This window comes from Rhizopus delemar, genomic scaffold (genome assembly GCF_000149305.1).
Source record: "Rhizopus delemar RA 99-880 supercont3.6 genomic scaffold, whole genome shotgun sequence".
NCBI classification, from domain to species: domain Eukaryota; kingdom Fungi; phylum Mucoromycota; class Mucoromycetes; order Mucorales; family Rhizopodaceae; genus Rhizopus; species Rhizopus delemar.
Window position 1 is genome coordinate 1,060,861 of NW_027137832.1, and position 20,890 is coordinate 1,081,750.

At 36.9% G+C, this 20,890-nt stretch overlaps 10 protein-coding genes across 10 annotated transcripts; 6 read left to right on the forward strand and 4 right to left on the reverse strand.

The window, feature by feature from the left end:
• Positions 1–1,362: 1,362 nt before the first annotated feature.
• RO3G_08401 (uncharacterized protein) lies at positions 1,363–2,338 on the forward strand (the record flags this gene model as incomplete). The annotated part of the gene is made up of 4 exons (XM_067662991.1): positions 1,363–1,710; positions 1,793–1,939; positions 1,992–2,111; positions 2,288–2,338. 4 exons carry the CDS (start codon positions 1,363–1,365, stop codon positions 2,336–2,338), a joined length of 666 nt encoding a protein of 221 aa, XP_067519092.1.
• Positions 2,339–3,747: 1,409 nt separating this feature from the next.
• Positions 3,748–5,782, reverse strand: RO3G_08402 (uncharacterized protein; the record flags this gene model as incomplete). Its single annotated transcript, XM_067662992.1, has 4 exons — positions 3,748–4,166; positions 4,221–5,088; positions 5,162–5,373; positions 5,431–5,782. The coding sequence occupies 4 exons, from the start codon at positions 5,780–5,782 to the stop codon at positions 3,748–3,750; spliced, it is 1,851 nt and encodes a 616-aa protein (XP_067519093.1).
• A 3,211-nt stretch (positions 5,783–8,993) lies between these two features.
• On the forward strand, positions 8,994–9,932 carry RO3G_08403 (uncharacterized protein; the record flags this gene model as incomplete). The annotated part of the gene is made up of 5 exons (XM_067662993.1): positions 8,994–9,043; positions 9,185–9,350; positions 9,493–9,540; positions 9,581–9,680; positions 9,856–9,932. The coding sequence occupies 5 exons, from the start codon at positions 8,994–8,996 to the stop codon at positions 9,930–9,932; spliced, it is 441 nt and encodes a 146-aa protein (XP_067519094.1).
• Positions 9,933–10,299: 367 nt separating this feature from the next.
• RO3G_08404 (uncharacterized protein) lies at positions 10,300–10,661 on the forward strand (the record flags this gene model as incomplete). Its single annotated transcript, XM_067662994.1, has 2 exons — positions 10,300–10,566; positions 10,617–10,661. 2 exons carry the CDS (start codon positions 10,300–10,302, stop codon positions 10,659–10,661), a joined length of 312 nt encoding a protein of 103 aa, XP_067519095.1.
• Positions 10,662–11,911: 1,250 nt separating this feature from the next.
• Positions 11,912–12,826, forward strand: RO3G_08405 (uncharacterized protein; the record flags this gene model as incomplete). The annotated part of the gene is made up of 1 exon (XM_067662995.1): positions 11,912–12,826. One exon carries the CDS (start codon positions 11,912–11,914, stop codon positions 12,824–12,826), a length of 915 nt encoding a protein of 304 aa, XP_067519096.1.
• Positions 12,827–12,996: 170 nt separating this feature from the next.
• On the reverse strand, positions 12,997–14,481 carry RO3G_08406 (uncharacterized protein; the record flags this gene model as incomplete). Its single annotated transcript, XM_067662996.1, has 3 exons — positions 12,997–14,217; positions 14,273–14,338; positions 14,398–14,481. 3 exons carry the CDS (start codon positions 14,479–14,481, stop codon positions 12,997–12,999), a joined length of 1,371 nt encoding a protein of 456 aa, XP_067519097.1.
• A 159-nt stretch (positions 14,482–14,640) lies between these two features.
• RO3G_08407 (uncharacterized protein) lies at positions 14,641–16,175 on the reverse strand (the record flags this gene model as incomplete). The annotated part of the gene is made up of 5 exons (XM_067662997.1): positions 14,641–14,670; positions 14,733–15,472; positions 15,583–15,686; positions 15,809–15,941; positions 16,103–16,175. The coding sequence occupies 5 exons, from the start codon at positions 16,173–16,175 to the stop codon at positions 14,641–14,643; spliced, it is 1,080 nt and encodes a 359-aa protein (XP_067519098.1).
• Positions 16,176–16,878: 703 nt separating this feature from the next.
• On the forward strand, positions 16,879–18,498 carry RO3G_08408 (uncharacterized protein; the record flags this gene model as incomplete). The annotated part of the gene is made up of 3 exons (XM_067662998.1): positions 16,879–16,959; positions 17,021–18,071; positions 18,128–18,498. The coding sequence occupies 3 exons, from the start codon at positions 16,879–16,881 to the stop codon at positions 18,496–18,498; spliced, it is 1,503 nt and encodes a 500-aa protein (XP_067519099.1).
• A 538-nt stretch (positions 18,499–19,036) lies between these two features.
• On the forward strand, positions 19,037–19,564 carry RO3G_08409 (uncharacterized protein; the record flags this gene model as incomplete). Its single annotated transcript, XM_067662999.1, has 2 exons — positions 19,037–19,164; positions 19,216–19,564. 2 exons carry the CDS (start codon positions 19,037–19,039, stop codon positions 19,562–19,564), a joined length of 477 nt encoding a protein of 158 aa, XP_067519100.1.
• A 442-nt stretch (positions 19,565–20,006) lies between these two features.
• On the reverse strand, positions 20,007–20,826 carry RO3G_08410 (40S ribosomal protein uS5; the record flags this gene model as incomplete). Its single annotated transcript, XM_067663000.1, has 2 exons — positions 20,007–20,743; positions 20,796–20,826. The coding sequence occupies 2 exons, from the start codon at positions 20,824–20,826 to the stop codon at positions 20,007–20,009; spliced, it is 768 nt and encodes a 255-aa protein (XP_067519101.1).
• Between the last annotated feature and the right edge of the window lie 64 nt (positions 20,827–20,890).

The window sequence follows — 20,890 nt, forward strand, 5'->3', positions numbered from 1 at the left end:
CAAGTACACTAGATTGGTTATCGTCATAAGGTCTAATAAGGTACTTTGTATGCATTGTGTCCAAAATCGCCAAACAGTCTACCTTTTTCTCATTATTGGACACTGGATTTTCCTGGTCCTTTTTAACCCAGTTGTAGGTCATATACTCATTGATCCCCAGTTTATGATCTGAATGTTTATCATAATTGGTGCTGCAATCGATAGGATATGCTTCAGTATCAGTATTCATCTGAAAGTGCTTATTTTTGCTCTCGCCTACAAATTCGCCTTTCTCATTTTCTCTTTAAATATATAAGACGCAGTGAATTATCTGATACCCACATACATTTCATATTATTTTTCCAACATCTTAATTTTAATAAAACTAAAAAGATTCTCAAAAAAGTATTTACTTTGGCCTTTTTTATTTCATTTCTAATTATCTACTGCACTTCTCTTTGCGTTCTACAACAGAAGACAAGCAAAGATCTACGCAACCGGTCCCGCTCTTTGCTAATCTTGCCATGTGTTGCTCAAGATGATTAGTCTCAGGTGAGCAAGGGCATGCTAGAAAATGTGTTATGATAACGTGATGGATAGGTATCTATTAATGTCAAAATTATATATTAATGAATCCTCAATACATCTTTCCTTTTTCGAAGTTTGCTTTGATAAGTGAACATTTTGCATTTAATCACAAGTAACTTTAGTCAAGTCAAAAAATACATATCATTTTTAGGTCGTTTTGATTTGACTTATTGTGACATTTCTCTTATTTCAAAAGGACAAAATTTCTAGACATAAAGGGACAATCATTTTTGTTTAAATGTTATATTTTATTAAAGGTCCAATTGAGCGCTAAAAAAATAAAACAAATAAGTGTCCGCCCGGACCAGATCAATCCGTTTGGAGGTTTGATGTTTAGAAAAAAAAACCCCCTTCGGGTTCAAGGGTAAAAAATGAGAAAGGAAAGTAGGATGCAGGGAGAGACATACGAAGTTAGTTAAATTGTTTCAGCCATTCAATTAGTTTTTGGCCATGAGGTTTCTTGTATGGAATGGTTGTATAGTGTTGTAGTTGATCTAATTCATGGAGGATAGAACATATAACGGGCCATCGACAGGTCCAGGACAAAGCAATACTAGAGGGAACAAATGTGCGTGTCGGAAGCATATTCAAAAGGAAAGATATAGGGACAGCTATTGCTTCAGGCATACAGAGACGGCGATGCATATTTAGGCAACTGATGGCGTGACGTCTTGACAGGTTGTTTTTTGGGATGGTAAGGGCAGGGTTTGGGGACATTTATTTTTCGGTTACGGACATTCAATTTTCTCAAAGTGACAAAATTTATCGTTCTCACTGTACCTTTTTTTTAAGGAAATGTCCAAAAGTATTCTAAAGCCTGCAAAATCAGTAAATAATCAAAACAGCTCCTGGTTTGCTAAATTCAATAACGATGCAAATCTGTTCAACTTCAGAAACAAAGATCAGGAAAGTAGCGAGGACATTGTAAATGAACTTTCACCTAAAGAGCTTCGTCGTGTTCGGTTTCCAGTCCAAACTGATCTAGTGACAGAATACGTCTTGATAAAAGAAGAGGAAACATTGGAAAAAGTGGTTACGGAACCAGTACATGTAAAGACCTCCCTTCAATTATTATCACTTTATGAGCTTGTTTGTAAAAATAAGCAGGAGCCAACTATTGATGCCTTTGTATCCACATTGATTGTAAGGAAACATTTCCTTTTTTAAAATGATAAAAAAAAAGGTATAAAAAGGTAGATGAATAACATAACTTATTATGTAATAGATGCAACCACAGGCTACTTTTTTAACTCGGCTTGACTTGTCTGGTCAACATATTACGAAGCAATCTATTTCTCCATTGACAGATATTATGAGTATTGAATTTGGTATAAAAGAGCTATACCTTACGAATTGTGGATTAGAAGATGATGTAACATTGTTAATGTTAGAGGGAATGATTATTCACAGATACGTATTAATAGGCTGTAAAAGTATTGATGCATGGTCTATTAGAAAATGACAAGATTCAACACCTTAGTTTAGCAAATAATCCCAAATTAACTATAGCAGGAATTAAATACATTTCAGTTTATGTCAAAGGGGTAAGCATATATTTACAATTGATCTTCCCCTCAGCATATTTACGTAAACTCTCTTCAATACAGTCTCATAACTTGTTAACACTTGATCTATCCCTTAATTTATTCGACAAAAGAGCCACACAATACTTGTTTGCAGCTACTGCAACAAGCTCACTTTCTCAATTAATACTCAATAGATGCACATTGCGTACAGCTGTACAGCTAGAAATTCTTGTTTCTGGCATTAAAAAGTCTCAAATACAGCATTTGATGTTGCATCAAAACAGGATTGGACATCAAGGCGCGCTCTCTATAGGTGTTATGCTAAGAGATTATGAAAATAATTTGGGTGGATCTTTGGAAAGTTTAGAGTTAGATGGAAATGATCTGAGTACGGGCATTCAGTATATTGCTCAGGCATTGAAACGAAATCAAAATTTACGTATTTTATCCATTCGGCAATGTAAATTGGATGTAAAGGGTTGCGTCCTTATAGGCGAAGCATTAGTAAAGCAAAGAAGCGAGAACTTTTCAAGTGAACTTACATCTTTACTTGAAAATAGAAATACAACCAGCGCTTAGAGAAGTTAGATTTAGGAAACAATCCTTCAATATGTGTACAGAATCTAGAAGGAGTAAGTACACTTTACAAAAAGTTGGTTATGCTTGATAGTAAACATAAACAATAGATTACTTCCATTAAGCAGGCGCTTTTGGTAAATCATTCTTTAAAAGACCTATGCTTAACAGATACAGGTCTGACAACTGAAGCAGTAATCGCCATTGCTGAAAGTTTAGCAGAAAATAAATCATTGGGTCGACTAGATTTATCAAAGAATCCTCTTATAGACATTGCGGGTATGATGGCTATTGCTGTATCTATTCGATTAAACCATAGCATTACATTTATTGACATTAATATAACGGTAACAACGCAAAATATTATATCAAATGAGATTTTTAATTATTTTGTTAAAGACAAACGACGAAGAGATGTTACAAATACACCATGATATGCTGGCTATTTGTACTAGAAATTCTCAAGAAGCCAAGGAAAAATCAGATGTGATAAATGACACAAAGAACTCACTTATTACAACCACGCAAGCTACCGCTCGCCTTACTCTTCAGGAACGACTGGAGGCAGTAACAAAGGGACAAAAGATGGAGGATGATTCTAAGCTGATACAGGAAGCTTTGGACGTCCTTGAAAATATATCAAAATCAGGGGATGACGAAAATTTGCTAAATAAATGTAAAGAGTTACAAGTATCAGTGTGCCAAAGGATACCAAATGTATCTGAACCATCTCAGTTGGGTAAGAAAAAAAAATCGAGACAAAAAAGTTATCAAGATACTTATATTGCCATTTCATTTAATAGAAGTATTACTGGGAATAAATGATAAATTAACTTCCTCTATTGAGAATTATTATCGAGAAATACCAATAACGCCGATACCCGAAGCCAATCTAAAGAAGCTGCGAGATGAAATTGAGGCAAAAGAAGGAGCTGCCTTTTTAGTTGCTAAAAGGCAAGAAATATCTATTGAATAAAAAAAATATGAAGTCACAGTTTGTATAAGAAACACAATGATGTGCATGTGTATTAATATGTGTGCGTGTTTGTTTCAATTATAGTACATGTGTATGCTGGTATTATGAATTTTTCTTTTTTAGATCATTGCTTGCTTTTATCAAAGGAATGAGTGTTTGAACATCATCTCCACGCTGAAGGAAAGAATGCTGTAGCAAAGCATTAGTATCAGGTCGGTTATTGACATCTACCGTTAAACACAATTTCAAAAAGTCTTTGAGGGCATCTGATAATTCATCTGGGTGTTGCAGCGAAGGTGTGCCGTTGGTAGCAATTAGATAAAGCGCTCTTAGAGGATTTTCATGCAAATATGGCGGCTCTCCTTCAATCATTTCAATGGCCATAATACCAAGTGACCATATATCAATCTTTGGTCCGTACTCTTTGCGTGTTACTACCTCAGGCGCCATCCAGTAAGGTGTACCTACCATTGTTGTCCTTGCTTCAGAGTTATTCAGTCTTGCACAAAAACCAAAATCAGCTTTTTTTATAATTTTAGTCAAAAGCATCAAGTCTATACTCAAAACGAACTTACTTAGTTTGACTTGACCATTTAAACCCAACAAGACGTTATCTGACTTGATATCACGATGGATGATACCCAATTGATGTAAATGACATATTCCCTTCAATGCTTCACGACATACAGTAGCTATCTGAACCTCTGTCATCATGCTGGTTGTTACAATATCTGTTAAAGAACCACCTTCCATATATTCCATGACTACCCACAACTCATTGGTGATCAAAAACGAATCAATATAGTTTACAATGTTCTTGTGCTGAGCTTCTCTCATCACCAAAATTTCATTAATAATCACATCTTTTCTCAACTGCTGTGCTAAATTCATTTGCTTGATGGCTACAGACATATTGGTATCTACAGATTGAGCCGTATATACACCACCAGAAGCACCTTGGCCAATCTTAATCATATTTCTGTATAACTTTGTGGGATCTGCCTCAGTGCAAATTGCTTTAAGGTCTGCAATCACCTGTGCATCCTTTGCTGCTTCCTTTTGCTGGCGTTGTTCTCGTCTTTGTTTTCTAGATTGATCAAATTTGTCTAGATCAGGATCTAAAGGTGCCGGCAAAGAAGCAATAAAAACAGAATCAGTTTGCGGTTGTTGCTGCCGCAGTTGTTGTTGTGGTACTGTGAGTTGCTTTGGTTTAGAGGATATAGGTGGCTTAGGCGGTGGTTTCTTTTTCATTTCTGGACGAGCTGGTATAGGGGGAGGCTGCTGTGGTAGTTTTGAAGGGATTACTAGGTTGGCCTCACTAGGTCTCGTACGCTGTGGTAATGGCGGTGGTATGTTGTAGTGGCGGAGATGGACATTATCAAACTTTTCCCAAACCGTATCTTGATTTGATTCTTTATAAAAACCCAATACATCCAATACAGCCTATAAAACAGACATAAGAGAAGTTAAGATGAACGTGCTTATTTTTGAATTACGTATCCTATATATACCTTACCTGAGGGTTTTGTTGTTGTTCCTTTTTTGTAATGCCGCTTTGTTGAAGCAATACATGCCATTCCTTTGGCATGCCTGTGAACTCTCCAGTTTGTGAATTAAATCCCACATGTGTCAAATGGACCATGTTGTAAGGAGAAGATATCTTAGTATGAATAGAGTTTGTAGTTGTTGAAGCTGTTGACATACTCGTATTCTGAACCGGCCATAGTTCTAAACATATAGTTTATTAATATGCATCGCAAATTATAAATTAACACGTAAACTTACCACTTACACTTCCAACTACTTTTCCAAACATGACTTTGAGCGTTGAAGATCCACCTTTTTGTGCTGCAATGAGATTAGCTGCAGACAACTTTTTGGTGTTTGTTTGTTTTTGTGTCTTTGTTACTGAAGGCCTTGGCGGCGTTGGAGGAGGAGGAGGAGGAGGAGGAGGAGGAGGAGGAGCGGTGTGTGTTATGCTATCATATTCTAATAATGCTTTTATATTCGAAGGCTTTGGAGGAAGAGTAGGGGGCTGTGTTCTTTTAATGGCTGAAGCTTCAGTTTCGGATTTGTTGTTGAATAATTTAATTTTTTCAGAGACAATGCCGTTTGTTGGAGAAGAAGGGGAATCCATTTTTACTTCTCTCCAATGTCATTAGAGTTAGATATTTTAATATTAAATTTTACACTTTTCTTTATGAGAAAAAGACAAACAAAGGAAAGAAAAAGAAACAGGACTTTCGGAATTATTGGCGCGCTTCCAATAAATTGCAGTACAATGATTTCTTGGTTCAGTTGACGTGTAGTTTGAAGTATGCTTTGCACAATTCCTTTTCATGTTTTCTTTATATATCATTAAAATTAGATAGTTTTTTAAGAGTAGAATACAACGCCCTTCTCTTCTATTCTGCTACTTACTAAAGTAGCCATTGTAAGTTAAAAATGAACATTGAGTCTGGATCCTGCTAGCATAATGAATTGTGAGGATTAAATTGGGCCGAAATAGCCGAGCTTATTTTTTGAGGGTTTGACTACTATTCATTGTTGAGGATGTTGTTACATACATGCCGCTTATAAATATTAATCTACTAGATAATACTTTGACATACATTAAAACACTTCAATATCTGTGCAATAATAAGCTATAATAAAAAAAAATCACAATGAAATCATGGACAGCCAACAATAGTAATTATTGTTATTGATGGAATGCTTAATTGCTCGACTAAATTAGCCAAAAGTATCACAAAGGGGCAAGAAATGCTTGGGTCGTCTTGGAACTATTCAAGATTTGCTTGACTTAGATTTCCCAGTTGTAGTATGGCTCCTCAATTCATATGTGCTTTTTATGGAATTGTCGAATACATTAATATTTCTATTTTACTCTATATACCTTTCTCTAGCAGTAAACAGAAAGCTCTATAACAATCTAATAAAAAAGTCCCGAAAGCATAGATTTTTTTAGTTTCACAATTTTTGAGAATATTTTAGCAATCCCTTTTGCAAGTTACCATGGTGATTGTGATCTGAGTCGAAAGCATTCTATTGACTGCGATTCATGGTAATTAATACTCCACAATTTACCATTTTACTTTGCGCAAAGCAACTGTTTACTACTAAGCATGTATTAACATTCAATTAAATAAAATTTAAAAAGCTTATTAAATACATGAATATATTTATAAATTCATTGGAATGAATGTTTTTTGTTTTGCAGTAAACTCCTTAATGTATCAGTTTTGTAGTTTAAAACTGAGAAAATAAGAAAAAAAATTTTCGCTATTCCGCGGAACAATTATTTCGAAAAAAGTATAAAAGGAGTGGAAAAGTAAGCAAATAGATTTTTTCTTTAGTGACCGTACTCTACAGGATCTGTATGCAGTACATAACATTTCTACGTTTTCAAAACGAGATACAATTCCAAAGTTAGTCGATGATTGTTAGTAGCTCTTCTTTTGAGTGAAGTGTGGCATCAACTATCTCTCAGAGTAGTTCTTGTCAGTTGATGATCTCGCCTGTCTTTTATTCCAAGGACATGGCAGGGAAGACGCTACAAGTCTGATAACTTATTTTAATTTAATTCAAATGAAAAAGTATGAAAGTTGTGAAAGAGGTGTATAGGCTATAATCCAATTATTTTATCCTTTATCACATGAGGTAGTTTACACTAGCAATATTCTCATCCATTTGTCGATGGTCTTGATCCTACTCAGCTGTCTCTACTAATATTTCGTGTCAAGCTTTCTTTTCTTACCTAAGTATTCCATTTAAATCTGGAGGATGCATTCACACAAGAACCTGTTAATAACAATGTCTACAAAACCTGCCTATAGTGAATCAGATTTTGCCTATCGATGTTAAACCCGAAGACTTCAATCTATTCCTTGAAACACATTTTTACTCACAATCTGATACGGACTTTTCATTAACATCTTCATGTCTACTTAGATCATTCAGCTTGAAAACGCTCAAAAGCAGTGAATGCATACGATTTGTAGCAGCTCCTCACGACCGTCTATCAACCTCTTGCTGTATTTGGTAAAGCTTTTCGTTATGACAGAATGAGTCAATATTCTATAAGCTCAACTTCTCCTCTGCCCTCTATACCTTACTAATGACACACTTCTTTCCCATCTGCTGTCACGCATCAAGCGAAGCCTGGTCAATCTCAATAGCACAAGTTATCGAAGACTATACTTTAACAGCACTGCTCTCGGTTAGATGGTACTCCTAGCTTTTCTTCATTCAAGCCCTCTTAAACGCAGCTTTCTACAAAATAATTTTTCACAAAGGCGCTCCTTTGTTGGCTCTCTGTGTAACAGAATCCCCTTATCTGGATTTCCATGTCCCGGAATGAGAGTTGCGGGTACATTTATTGGCGGTTTAGCTGGCTACCTGATGGTAAACTAAAACGATAGTTCAAACACCCTAACCAACATCTTATCAAAAAATACATCATTCCAAATCTCGATATACTTAATCAATTACAAATATTACTATTTGTAAAAAACTTCTTATCTTTCCTCTCGAATTTGTTATTCACCCGCAAGCCACGTTCCTTTCACTCTGTCTCCTCCTTGTTTATTCCGTTGACCTGAAATATGATTAATTCTCTTTGAACTCGATGACTTGCGTTACTACAAATTGCTTTGGTTTCATCCACTTTCTCTCGGAAACGATTTTTGAATTGGTTGCCTCAGAACTCAAACTAATGTTTACTACACGCCTTCTATCTTTACATATTCACCTTCTTTCTTTTTCTTTCTACCCGTGATCCCAAATAATATTTTTGATTTCCTCATATCCCTCTTGGCTTGATTTGGATGATCAGGATACATTGAAGACACCGTGCACTTATGTAAGTCATTATAATAAAATTTCCCTTTAATAGTTACACTGTATACCATGTATAGTCACACTCACGAGGTAGAATACAAGTTTCATTGTTGTTGAATGAAGTAGTTTTGTTTATTTGTCTATGGTCATTTGCATTTTTAATCCTGATTTCCTTTATAGCACTTTTTAATAAGCCATCCCGGTACTCTACAATAATTATAAGAAGCAGGCATTTGTATGTAATTAAGATTTTTTTTTCGACTCACCTTTCCTTTTGTTCTTGCACATACAAATGACCATATACAAGTACTTTATCTTTGCTTTTAATCGTTCCTGGCCACCAAATTAATTGAAAATTATCCTCATAGCTTACATTAAAGCAGCCTTAATCCCTTTCTTTTATTAATCAAATAAGCAATTTATCAAAAGTAATGTAAACTATATTTTATATGCTTCATCCTAATTTTCTCTTCTGGGAGGTTCTCTTTCTTTTGTTTTCCTTTCCTAAAATGGGCCATTATGCCGTTAAGCCACGTCCCCTTTTAGCAAAATCCGTCAAGTACGTTGCTGCTAAACCTTCTACAAGTGTTACATTTGAATGTATCATTTGCTTAAATTTATTCAATACAAATGAGTCTTATCATACTCCGGACTGCACCCATTCTTCTTGTCGTCAATGCCTACGCGATTATTTTAATAGTCTTTTGAAAAACACCAACTTGATTAATTTTGATACAGTCAATTGTCCTCATCCAGATTGTAAGAAGCAGTTTCATACAGAACAGGATTTGGAACTTATTTTTAAACCGGAAGAAATCAAGGAATGGTGGGAAGCTGCTTATAAAATCACCTTTATGAAGAATAAGGTATAAAAAGACAGGGAATAAAAAGTGTTAAAACTTGAATAATGCCCTTGGCAATAGGTAACATGCCCCTTCAAAGATTGTGGCGTGTCCTTTGAAGTTGAAGAGGACTTGCTAAAAGAATGCACATTTGCTTCATGTTTAGTATGTAGAAAAGGTTTCTGTACTGTTTGCCAATCTACATGGCATCCAGGTAAGCTACTATTCTTTTCTTTTATTATGATAGCCTTTAGTTTATTTTATCAGGTGTTATGAAAATAATAAATGAAAAAGAGCAGCTTAACAAGACACTTCAAGTAGTAAAGAATAATGCATGGACTCGATGTCCTAAATGTAAACGGTTTGTCGAGAAAATTGTAATTTTTTCAAAATGAACTGTGGTTTTCTTTTTTGAACTTACAACTTTTTAAAAGGATGGATGCACAAGTATGCTTTGTGTTTGCGGTGGCTCTTTGTAAATAAATAAAATAAAAGAAAAAAAAATCTTTAACTCTTGTTCATTATGCAGCTGTTATCGTTGTGGAGGCTTACGAAAAGATCATATTTGTCTCAATAATTGTCATGGCTTCTCAAAAGAAATGCTAGAAAAGACACGCAAAAGCATGTTTGAACAATCAGACAAATAATACTACTTTATGAATGTAAACTCATTTGCTAACTTAATGCAATATATTTACGATATAAAACAATGATATATGCTATTCCTCGCCATATTTATCTTTAATTCCTCTCCTTTTTTTTTATATATTGAATGAAACAAAGACGCTTTTGTCACATGAAAAAAAAAAAAAATACTACGAAACCCTCGCTTGTTAGCCTAAAAAACCCTCTTTTTTGCTGCGTGGTAGTTTTTTCAATGACCGATATTCTTCATAAAAAGAACTTGGAGATTTTTTTATTATTATTATTATTATTCAACCCTCTTTTCATTTTCATATAAACATACATCGTCATGCCATCAATCATATCCACTAATACTTCAAAAGCTATTCAATCACGAGATACATTACCACCATTTGATCATTCACAAGATAAGCAGAGGTATATCCTACCACCACCTTCTTCTTTACCTGGTTATCATCTTCCTCTTCCAAGTTTAGATAATAAAAAGAGATATAAATCACCATATGATGACGTTTCTACTGCTGCTAACACACTAGCATCATTCGCTTCTTATGAACAAGCAGACGATATATGTTCAGAAAAACAAGTCATTGAGGTAACTAAAAAAAAAATACAGAAAAAAAATTTTTGACACTTGTATAATAGGCTGCCAAAATCTTGATGAAAATTTCAAGATGTATTGTTAAATAAAATTCTACTCTTTTTATAAAAATGAAAAGGAAAAAAAAATATTTCAATTTGGAACAAGTTGTTTCCTAAATATTGTATAAATAAAGGCCATATTGCTTTTCTTTTTTTGTTTATATAATTTCCTCTTCTTTTTTTTTCTGTACACGTCAATATGCAAATCATAACTCCATGGCTTACATTGGCTGTGGTGACATTGCCTTTTGTTTTTTCTGCAGAGCCAATTCCAGGTAGTCCACTTAAATTTCCACCTAAGCCGCCACTTGACAAACCCTATACGGCGCCAAAGACTCCGAAATACAATTACGCTGAAGTGCTTCATAAAAGCTACTTGTTCTATCATGCACAAAAATCGGGTGTTTTACCCTATCAACGGTTGGCTTGGAGATCAGATTCATGTAAAATATGTGTAGGGGATTTTGGTGAAGATCTCTCTCGTGCTTGGTATGAAGCAGCAAACACAATGAAGTGGGGTTTACCTCTAGGATGGGCCACAACTCAGTTAGCTTTTAACATCATGGTTTTTGAAGATGCTATGAATTCAGTAGATGAGTTAGCAGAAGGCCTTGAATTACTCAAATGGGGAGCAGGTACAAAAGAAAGATTTGATAGGAGAATTTTTCTGTTACTTATCACCCGGAACTTTTTTTTTGCATTAAAATCTAGATTATCTTGTCAATGCACATTATAACGATACACATATTGTAGGTCAATTAGGTGTATCTGCTTTAGGCCCTATTTCAAAAGTCATCGGATGGGACGTTGATTTCAACTACTGGGGACCACCTGAAGAATATGAGCAGTGGGTACCTACCGGACTTCCTCATAAAGCTACCTACATCACACCTGATAACCCATCTTCCGAAATTATTGGTGAGTACACCGCTGCTTTAGCCTCTGTCTCTATTGTGTGGCGTAAACACAATGCTACCTATGCTGATCTCCTAGTGGACCATGCAAAAAGATTGTATAAATTTGCTGTTGAACATCAAGGAAGCTATGTCTCTTCACATCAAAACGCCTTTCAATGGGCCACTTTTTGGTATCCTTCTACAGGTTATCAGGATGAATTGGCATGGGGAGCTGCTTGGCTATATGCTGCAACTAATGATGACTATTATCTTGAAGAAGCTAAAAAGTGGTATGCATCTGTTACGGATTCGTGGTTGGAATACTCATGGGACGAAAAGGGCGGTGGACTTCACGTGCTCTTGTATGCAATTACTAAGGACAAGACTTTCTATAATAACTCAATGGACTACTTTAATCAATTCCTGCCTGGGCCTAGTCAGATCGTGAAATATACTCCACGTGGATTGGCATATATCGAACACTGGGGATCAGTTGGTTACTCAGGCAACGTAGCATTTTTGATGATGGCATTTGCAAAATTAATTGGTTATGATCAACCTGAAGCCAAAAGCATGACTACCTTTGCAGTTCAACAGATTAACTATGCTCTTGGGGATTACGGCTATAGCTGGGTTGTTGGTTTCGGTGATAATTATCCTGCTAAACCTTATCACAAAGCATCATATAACTCCTACATTGATTACCCTTTGCGTGGCGCGCCTCAAGATACAGTTGAAACGGACTTTAGTGAATCCAAGACTCCACAGCGCTTTATCTTGTATGGTGCTGTTGAAGGTGGACCTAATGTTGACGATTCATGGTATGATGACCGTTCAAATTATGAATACTCGGAAGTGACTCAAGATTATAATGCTGCTTGGACAGGGGCGATTGCTGGCCTGATTGACTTTTACGGCTCTTCTCAATTTGAACCTTATACAGACTGTGAATTAGATTTGGGATGGAATCATCCAAATGCTTCTACACCTCCTGCCTGGCCAGCAGATGATTGCTATCATACCTGTAACAAAAATTGTCCTCGGGGTGAAATGAAGTCATCTTATTCTTGGAAATTACTAAATGCGCCTGAAGAGCAACTGCCTCAACACTTGGATATTCTCTATCCTGGACAAGGGGTTGTTAAGGCCGCTTACTTTGAAGGTAAATCAGTAGAAGAATACACTTTGGCAAGGTCTATGGCTGCTCAAGAAGTACGTAAAGTTGTTCCAAACAGAGAAAAGTCTAGTGCTGTACAACTTTCATCTATTCCTTTGTCTGTGGTACTACTTTTATCTGTCGCAATCTATTTTGTTTGAGCTACTCTTTTCTCATTATATCCTTTTCCTTTCTTTCCCATTGACAACGATAAAAAAAAGAGGCTCTCTTTTTAGAAACCGATAATAAAATAAAACAAAAGCATGATTCCATGTTTCACTACCAAAAAGGACTTTTTATTTGACAATTTATACACTCTCCTTTTTTAGTTTTAGATTTTAGCCTTTGCAGAAGCAAGACGAGAGGACTTTTCCTTTTGTGCCTTGATTTTGGCAGCCACTTCTTCAGCGCGTCGTAATTCAACTTTTCCAATCTGATTACGATGAACCTCATCGGGGCCATCAGCATAACGTAATGTACGCGCAGCAGCAAAGAAGCTGGCCAAGGGGGTATCTTGAGATATACCAGCAGCGCCATGAGCCTGCATAGCGCGATCCACCACGTTGGACAACATGTTAGGAGCCGCGATTTTAGCCATGCCAATCTCCTTCAAGGCGCCCTTAGCTTTGGCTTGATCTATCTTGCGAGCAGCACTCAAGACCAAGTAGCGCACTTGATCAATTTCGATACGAGAGGTAGCGATATCAGACACAATCGTGCCATGTTCAGCAAGAACTTTACCAAAAGTACGACGTGTTCCATCCGTCACACGAGCCAACATAAGATCAAGCGCGCGTTCAGCCATACCAATGCAGCGCATGCAATGATGAATACGGCCGGGTCCCAAACGGCCCTGGATGACTTCAAATCCACGACCTTCTCCCAAGATGATATTCTCTAATGGTACACGCACATTTTCAAAAATAATTTCACAATGGCCCTCGGGAGCATCGTCAAAGCCAAAGACCTTCATGGGACGGACGACAGTAATACCAGGCGTACCAGCAGGGACAATCACCAAGCTCTGTTGACTATGCTTTTCCTTGTTATCAGGATCAGTCTTTCCCATGACAAGATAAACAGAACATCGTGGATCACCAGCACCTGAGATCCACCACTTGAGTCCATTGATCACATATTGGTTGCCCTCGCGGCGAATGCTGGTTTCGATATTGGTTGCATCAGAAGAAGCCACTCGAGGCTCGGTCATAGCAAAAGCTGATCGAATCTTGCCATCCAATAAAGGCTTCAACCATTGTTCCTTTTGGGCTGGCGTACCATATTTAGCAAACACCTCTGAAAAAAGAAAACAATTTAGTACAAGTAAGACTTTTGGATCTTTGCTCTCATTACCCATATTGCCTGTGTCGGGAGCAGAACAATTCATTGCTTCAGGCGCAAGCTTTGGACAACGACCAGTGAGCTCAGCAATCAAAGCATATTCCACATTGGTCAAACCAGCACCCTCAGCATAATCCTGACCCAAGAAAAGATTCCAAAGCCCAAGTGATCTGGCTTTTGCTTTTAATTCTTCTAAAATTGGTGGAATAACCTAAAAGGAAAAACATGAATACATGTTTATTAAAAAGTGCTCTTGTCTTCTTTACTTTCCATCTATCTTCATTTAAGCCCATTTGAAGCTCAAAGGTCTTTTCAGCAGGAATACAGTCATTCTAAAGAAAAAAAATATATGCATAAATTTGATAATCCAACCTTACAAACAAAAAATTACCTCGACAAAATCTTTTGCTTTTGCATAAAGATCTTTAAATTTAGGAGAAAGGGTATTGAGATCAATCAAGTTTTGAGTTGCCATATAAAAAAAGGTACAAGAATGAGAAAAAAAATAAAAAGAAAATAAACGTTTTAAGTAGTCTAGATGGCCTGGGTAAATTGCTTACTCTATACAATTTTTTTTCTACCCCGCAATTTTATTCTGTTTTGCATGACTCAGCATCTTTTTTGGTGAGATTTTTTATTGTAATTGTACATAATTTGCAGGAAACTATAGAAAAAAAAAAGAATAGTTAAATCATCTGCATTTCTCTTCATGTGCATTTGACTTACCAGGCCTTGTCTATTGCCTATTCTACCTGTCCACCAATCATCTTGGCTATTCGTCTTTTCAATCACAGTAATAATTTCACCTTCTTGAAAACTCAAGTCACCATCCTGTTGTCCTTGATATGCATACAGTGCTCTTGCTATTGGCACCATAGGTGCTACAGGTTTTCTAGTAGGGGGTGGAGGTGGAGGTTCTCTTTTAGCAGATGATTGCTGATAATTATTAGATGGATTCAATGGAGGATTCTCGTAATTATTATTGTAGTATTGATTATGGTTGTAAGTAACTTGTTGTTGTGGAGGAGTTTGATAGCCAGGTGGTGGCATAGGAGCACCATATCCAGGCATTTGTTGTTTAAGAAGAGGAGGAGGAGATCTTAATGTGCCTGGAGCCGAAATGTTTGTACTTTTGAATGCTTGATTTCGACTCAAGGTTCCATTATTTTCAGCTAAGCTTCGAGCATAGGTTTGGGTACCTAAAGTATGGAATTTGGCATTCAAGGCTCTATACAATGCATCTGCCTCTGGAGGTGGTGAAACTGTTCCGTTCAATAATTCTTTTGCTGTCACACGTTTACCATAAAATTTCTCGTTTGCATCTGAACGCGTTACAACAACAGATCCTTCCAGTGACACACCTGCAAACAATCCTCTAGTCTTGCTGTATGAATAAATAGCTGCAATGTGCTTTAAACTTGCAGACCCAGAAGCTTCTGCATTTCTACCAATTGGACCAGCGGCCACTTTTTAGAATAGGAGTCAGTAAATGAGAGAAAGAATAAAGACGACAGACGCGTTAACCTGATACATTGCCACCCAAGGTGACGTTTCCGATTTGACTAAATGTTTTTACAGCCTCTTTTGTATTCAAGACCAATACAAAATCTGTCAATTCTGCACCAATTTGTCCACCTGCACCTATACCGCCTGTTCCGATTGCGGATGGAGCCGACCATCCTATTTTATACAAGTTACACATGCTTTTTTATTACCTATTTTCTGTTTATGTACCTCCATCTGGTAATCTAGTGATACACAGACGAATTAAATTTCATTCATTGAAATAACGCTTCTTATACCTTGCAATAACTAAGCCGCTGCCTGCACGTCCTGAAAATAAAAATCCAGCTTTCAATACTGTATAAATAGCTAATCCTTGTGCCTTTTCTAAAATAGAGGAGGGAATGATTTTATCTAATCCTTGTCCAGGATCTATGACATAAAAAAAGGGGTGTGCTTAGCCACTGTTGTAAATGCAAAATTATTAATTTTCCTCACCGATAAAGCCATTTAATATTTTGGCAGCCTTTTTACATTCACCTATTGTAGTGTGTTATTAAAATACCTTTTTATTCTCTAAAATCATTGGTTACCTTCCAAGTTAGTAGGAATGGGTGAGTTAATGGAGGAAGCGACGCTCGAAGCAAAGTTTTTTGTTTTTTTCATTTACAAATAAAAAAGGGGAAAGAAAAGAGAAGTTTCAAAATTCAGATTTTACGTCATTTTTTCGAAAAAAGTAAAAAAATTAATTCACCTTTCTCTCTCTCTCTTTTTTTTTTATCTTTTGAATAAGACAAAAAATTTACTTTGTATATCTTATTGTATAAATTTATAAGCTTTGCTGCTTTTCTGTTTTATTGCTATTTTATGTATATGCATATCTTTGTTTAAATTATAAATATTGCTCTTTTCCTCTCTTCTTTTTATATACCTACTCCCCACAAGATGAATGTCGATGCACCTAGTTTTGTACCATCTGCTAATGCCAACAATAACAGAAAAAAACGTCAACGTAAATAGTAATAATAAAAAAAAAACAAGTTTTGGAATATTATATTTATCTTATACAATAGAAAGAAGAAATCGTCACAGTAACAATAACAATCTTGAAGACATAACCGACGAGCAGCTCGATCGAGTACAATCTAGTCAACGAACAGGTGGTTCTGCTGATAAGAAGGGTCGAGTCTCTCTCAATCATTTACTCAGTTTCTCATTCCCAGAAAGACAACAGCCGCAACCTGCATTTCGCAAGCAAAAGACAGTGAGTTATCAACCATTCAATAAGGAGAGATTTATTAATGCCAAGTAAAATACTATTCAATTATTCTAGTTTGTAGTCTAATACATTAAAACTAGTTTTCGGTTTATGCTGAATCCTACTGGGAACTATATTTACCAATTAGCAGATCCAGACATCAATTTTGATTGGGACACCATTGAACAAGTGGTATAGTGTACCAAGCACTCAATTTGAATAGAAAAAGAAAGCACTGACCTGTTCAAACTAGCTCATTTCTTCAAATGAAGTTCAAGCTTGTCCCATTTGCTTATCTCCACCTACTGCGGCCCGTGTAACAAAATGCGGACATGTCTTTTGTTTGCCTTGTATTTTACATTATTTAGAATTGCGAGAAAACCACAAGAAGCTCTGGAGAAAATGTCCTATCTGCTGGGACTCGATTTATGAAGTAGATATTAAATCAGTAAAGATTACAGCAGGGCATTCGATCAAAGAGGGCGATTTATTAGATTTAGCTTTGATACAGCGAGCCCATAACTCTACTTTGGCCTTTCCCATTTCAGACACATGGCCGCTGCCCGAAAATGTGATTTCAAACTATATCAAGCCAGATGTTCCACTTATTCCATGGAACAATACACCCTCTGCTCAAGCTTTTGCTCGTTTTATGTTGGCCAGTCCAGATTATCTCACGGCAGAATATCAACGGGATTGCAAAGAATTAGAAAATGCCTTGTCAGACGCTATTGGATGGGGATCAACAGAAGAAATTCCATTTATTGAGCAAAGCAAAAAGAGAGTGCACGAGGATATAAAACGAATTCGACATCAAAGGACTAAAGAGATGGAATTGGCACTAAGTACTTTGGATATGATGTTTGAAGCGGTTGCAAAGTACTCAAAGAAGCATGGAAAAGAACGCGCAGAACCTATTCAACAACAGCAACGACAGGAGGATATACCCGAGGCTTATCGTCAACGTCAATTGCAACAATCTGGTGGAGAAGATGCTAATAAAAAGCAATCAAAAACGCAAAGTAATACAAGCAATGATTTTTATTTTTATCAAGCCAAAGAGGGTCAGCATGTCTATCTACATCCTTTAGACATTCGTATCTTAAAGCATGAATTCGGCAATTATGATCGATTTCCACGTCAATTGCAGGTACAGGTAACCAATGTACAAGAATCAACACTGGATGAAGATTTGCGTAAAAAGTGTAAATATTTGAGCCATTTACCACTGGCTTGTGATGTTACATTTTTAGAAATTAACATAAAGGACATTGTATCTCCGGAAACTTTGCAGGTGTTCAACAGTAAGTGAAGTTTGTTTTTTTAATAATTTAAATTTATTTAATCGTGCAAACAACAGATGAACTCAACGCGCGTGTCAAAAGAAGAAGAGATAAAGAGAGACGAGAAGATGAAGAAAAGAGATATGCTGAAAATAAGCAAAAGCTGCAGTTAGCAAAAGAGCAAGCAGATGAGCGCAAACGCATGGAGAACGATCCTTTCTTTACCATCTACCAACGGCCAGACGATGAAGAAGAGCAACTTGCTCGAGCCATGTCTGAGTCCCTTGCAACTGTTTCTCACAGTGATGAAAATGGACCTCGTACCGTATGGGGTACACCTCAAGTGGTTAATCGTGAAGAGGAGCTAACAATGGGTCAAGTGAACGACTGGGCTGACCATATCGTTATCACTAAAAGTAAAAGAAAAGGTCGTTCAAAAAAGCATTAAAATAAAATGAAATACAGTCGCAATTAAGTTTCGCATGAAAAATGAATAAGCCACTCTTTGATCTTGCCGTAGTTCTCTTTTCCTACAACCTTTTTTTTTATTTTTTATTTTTGTCTTGCACCTTACGATGTCTGAACAAGTAAAAGAGCAGATAAATAGCGATGCATCAGCAAATAGAGAAACAGATGGACAATCTTTTAAAAAAAAATTACTTGATTGTAAATCCACTTGTCATTTATAGTCTTTAATATTGACCCATTTTATAAAGTATTGGTTTGTGGAATCTGCTTAGATTTGCTCAAAGATCCTCACGGCCTCGATTGTGGTAAGAAAAGCAAACCAATCTACAAATAGCGCCCTTTTTTAAATTGTAAAGATCGCAGGACACAGTTATTGTGGTGAATGCTTGCTTTCTTGGTTTGAGCAAAGTAAGATCTGTCCGAGTTGTAACGCGCCTGCTGTTCGACAGCCAGTTTCAAATCATACGCTGTATAGTATTGGTAAGAGTCATCAAAAGAGATGATGAACAGAGGCTTACATGACAACAGTTGAACTTTGTACGGAACAAGAGGATACTAATACAAGAAGGTTGACACGTGAAGACTGGCAACCAATGTATGCAAGGGCTAATGAAACCGAATACGTTTTTGATTCTGATGACGATGTGTAAGATTATCGAAAAAAAGAAAGCAAAGTTTAATCTCCTGTCTGTTGTAGTGCTCGATGTGTAACCTGTCATTGGGAATTGAATGAAGATTATGTATGTGAACGATGTGAGCTTCGATACCGAGCAGGACCTCCACGCAATGATGTGGATGCTTCTGATGCACAAGGCAGCTCTGATGAAGAAGACGATGGCGATTTATCAGATTTTGTTGTATCAGATAGCCATGAGTTGGATTTTGATGATGATGCAAGTGATAGAATTGAAGATAGTCTTATGTCGGACGACGTGGAAGAAGACAGATTCAATGACTTTGGAGGGTATATAAATGATGAGGCTTCAGAAGGTGAAAGTGATGAGGACGAAGGAGAGGATGAAGAAGGTAGTTCAAGTAAAAAATGATGTTGTTTGAATGATATATTGAATACTTTTTTAGTGAGGCCACGCAAGAGTAAACGAATTGTGATTCCTGATAGCTCTGATGATGAACCTATTATGCTTTTGAGTGATGTTGAACAAGAGGAAGTAGATGACTCTTTATACCCTAACCACATCGAAAGATCCAAAGTAGTAAATGATACGGTTGAGAGAGTGATTAGTAGCGACAGCAGTGACAATGAAGAGGATGATGATGAGCCAGACTACGATTTTACACCAGAGCCAGTACAGCCAGTTGAAAGTAGTAACAATAAGAAAAAGGAAAAGAAATCAAAAAAGAGAAAGGGAAAGAGAAAGTCAAAAAAGCAAAAGAATAAGAAAGCAAAAAAAGAATGATTGTTGTTCAATAAACCAAAAACCATTAGAATTTTTTATTATTATTGATAGAATTTGCTGAAATCTGAATTTACTTTCTTTGCTTTTGAGCAAGGAAATCAGAGAATTCTTGGTAAGGACCCTTGACGAATTCGGGTTCTTCCCAAAGATCAGGAGTCAAGAAACCATAAGTGTTACCGATGGCAGCAAAGGTAGCCTTGATGAAGTTACCGAGAGTACGAGTAGAACCACGAGAGGAGGTGTAACAATCGGAAATACCGGCTAATTGAAGGACACGCTTGGCGGTAGGAGAGGCAACAATACCAGTACCTCTGGGAGCAGGAACCAAACGAGACATGACGGAACCACAACGACCAGAGACCTTACAAGGGACAGTGTGAGGTTCACCAAGGTTGGAACCCCAGTAACCACGACGAACGGGGATGATGGCGAGCTTGGCAAGGATGATACCACCACGAATGGCAGTAGCGACTTCCTTGGCACACTTGACACCCAAGCCGACATGGCCATTTTCGTCACCAATGACAACAAAGGCCTTGAAACGAGTACGTTGACCAGCAGTAGTTTGCTTTTGAACGGGCATGATCTTCATGACTTGATCGGTCAACTTGGGAAGGAAATAGTCGACAATTTGGTATTCTTTGATGGGGAGAGAGAAGAGGTAGATTTCTTCAATAGACTTGATCTTGTTAGCCTTGACGAGACGACCGAGCTTGGTGACAGGAACCCATTCGTTCTTTTCTTCACCACGACGTCCGCGGCCAGCACGACCACCACGTCCACGTCCACGTCCAAAACCACCGCGTCCTGTTTAAATGAGGTGTGAGATGTGTCAAATGGCATATATCTTCTCATTTACCACGATTACCGGCCGTAGCAGAGTCAGCCATACTATTGAGATAAATTGATATCATTCAGTTTCATCCATCCATTCATTTTTTTTTTTTTTGTTCT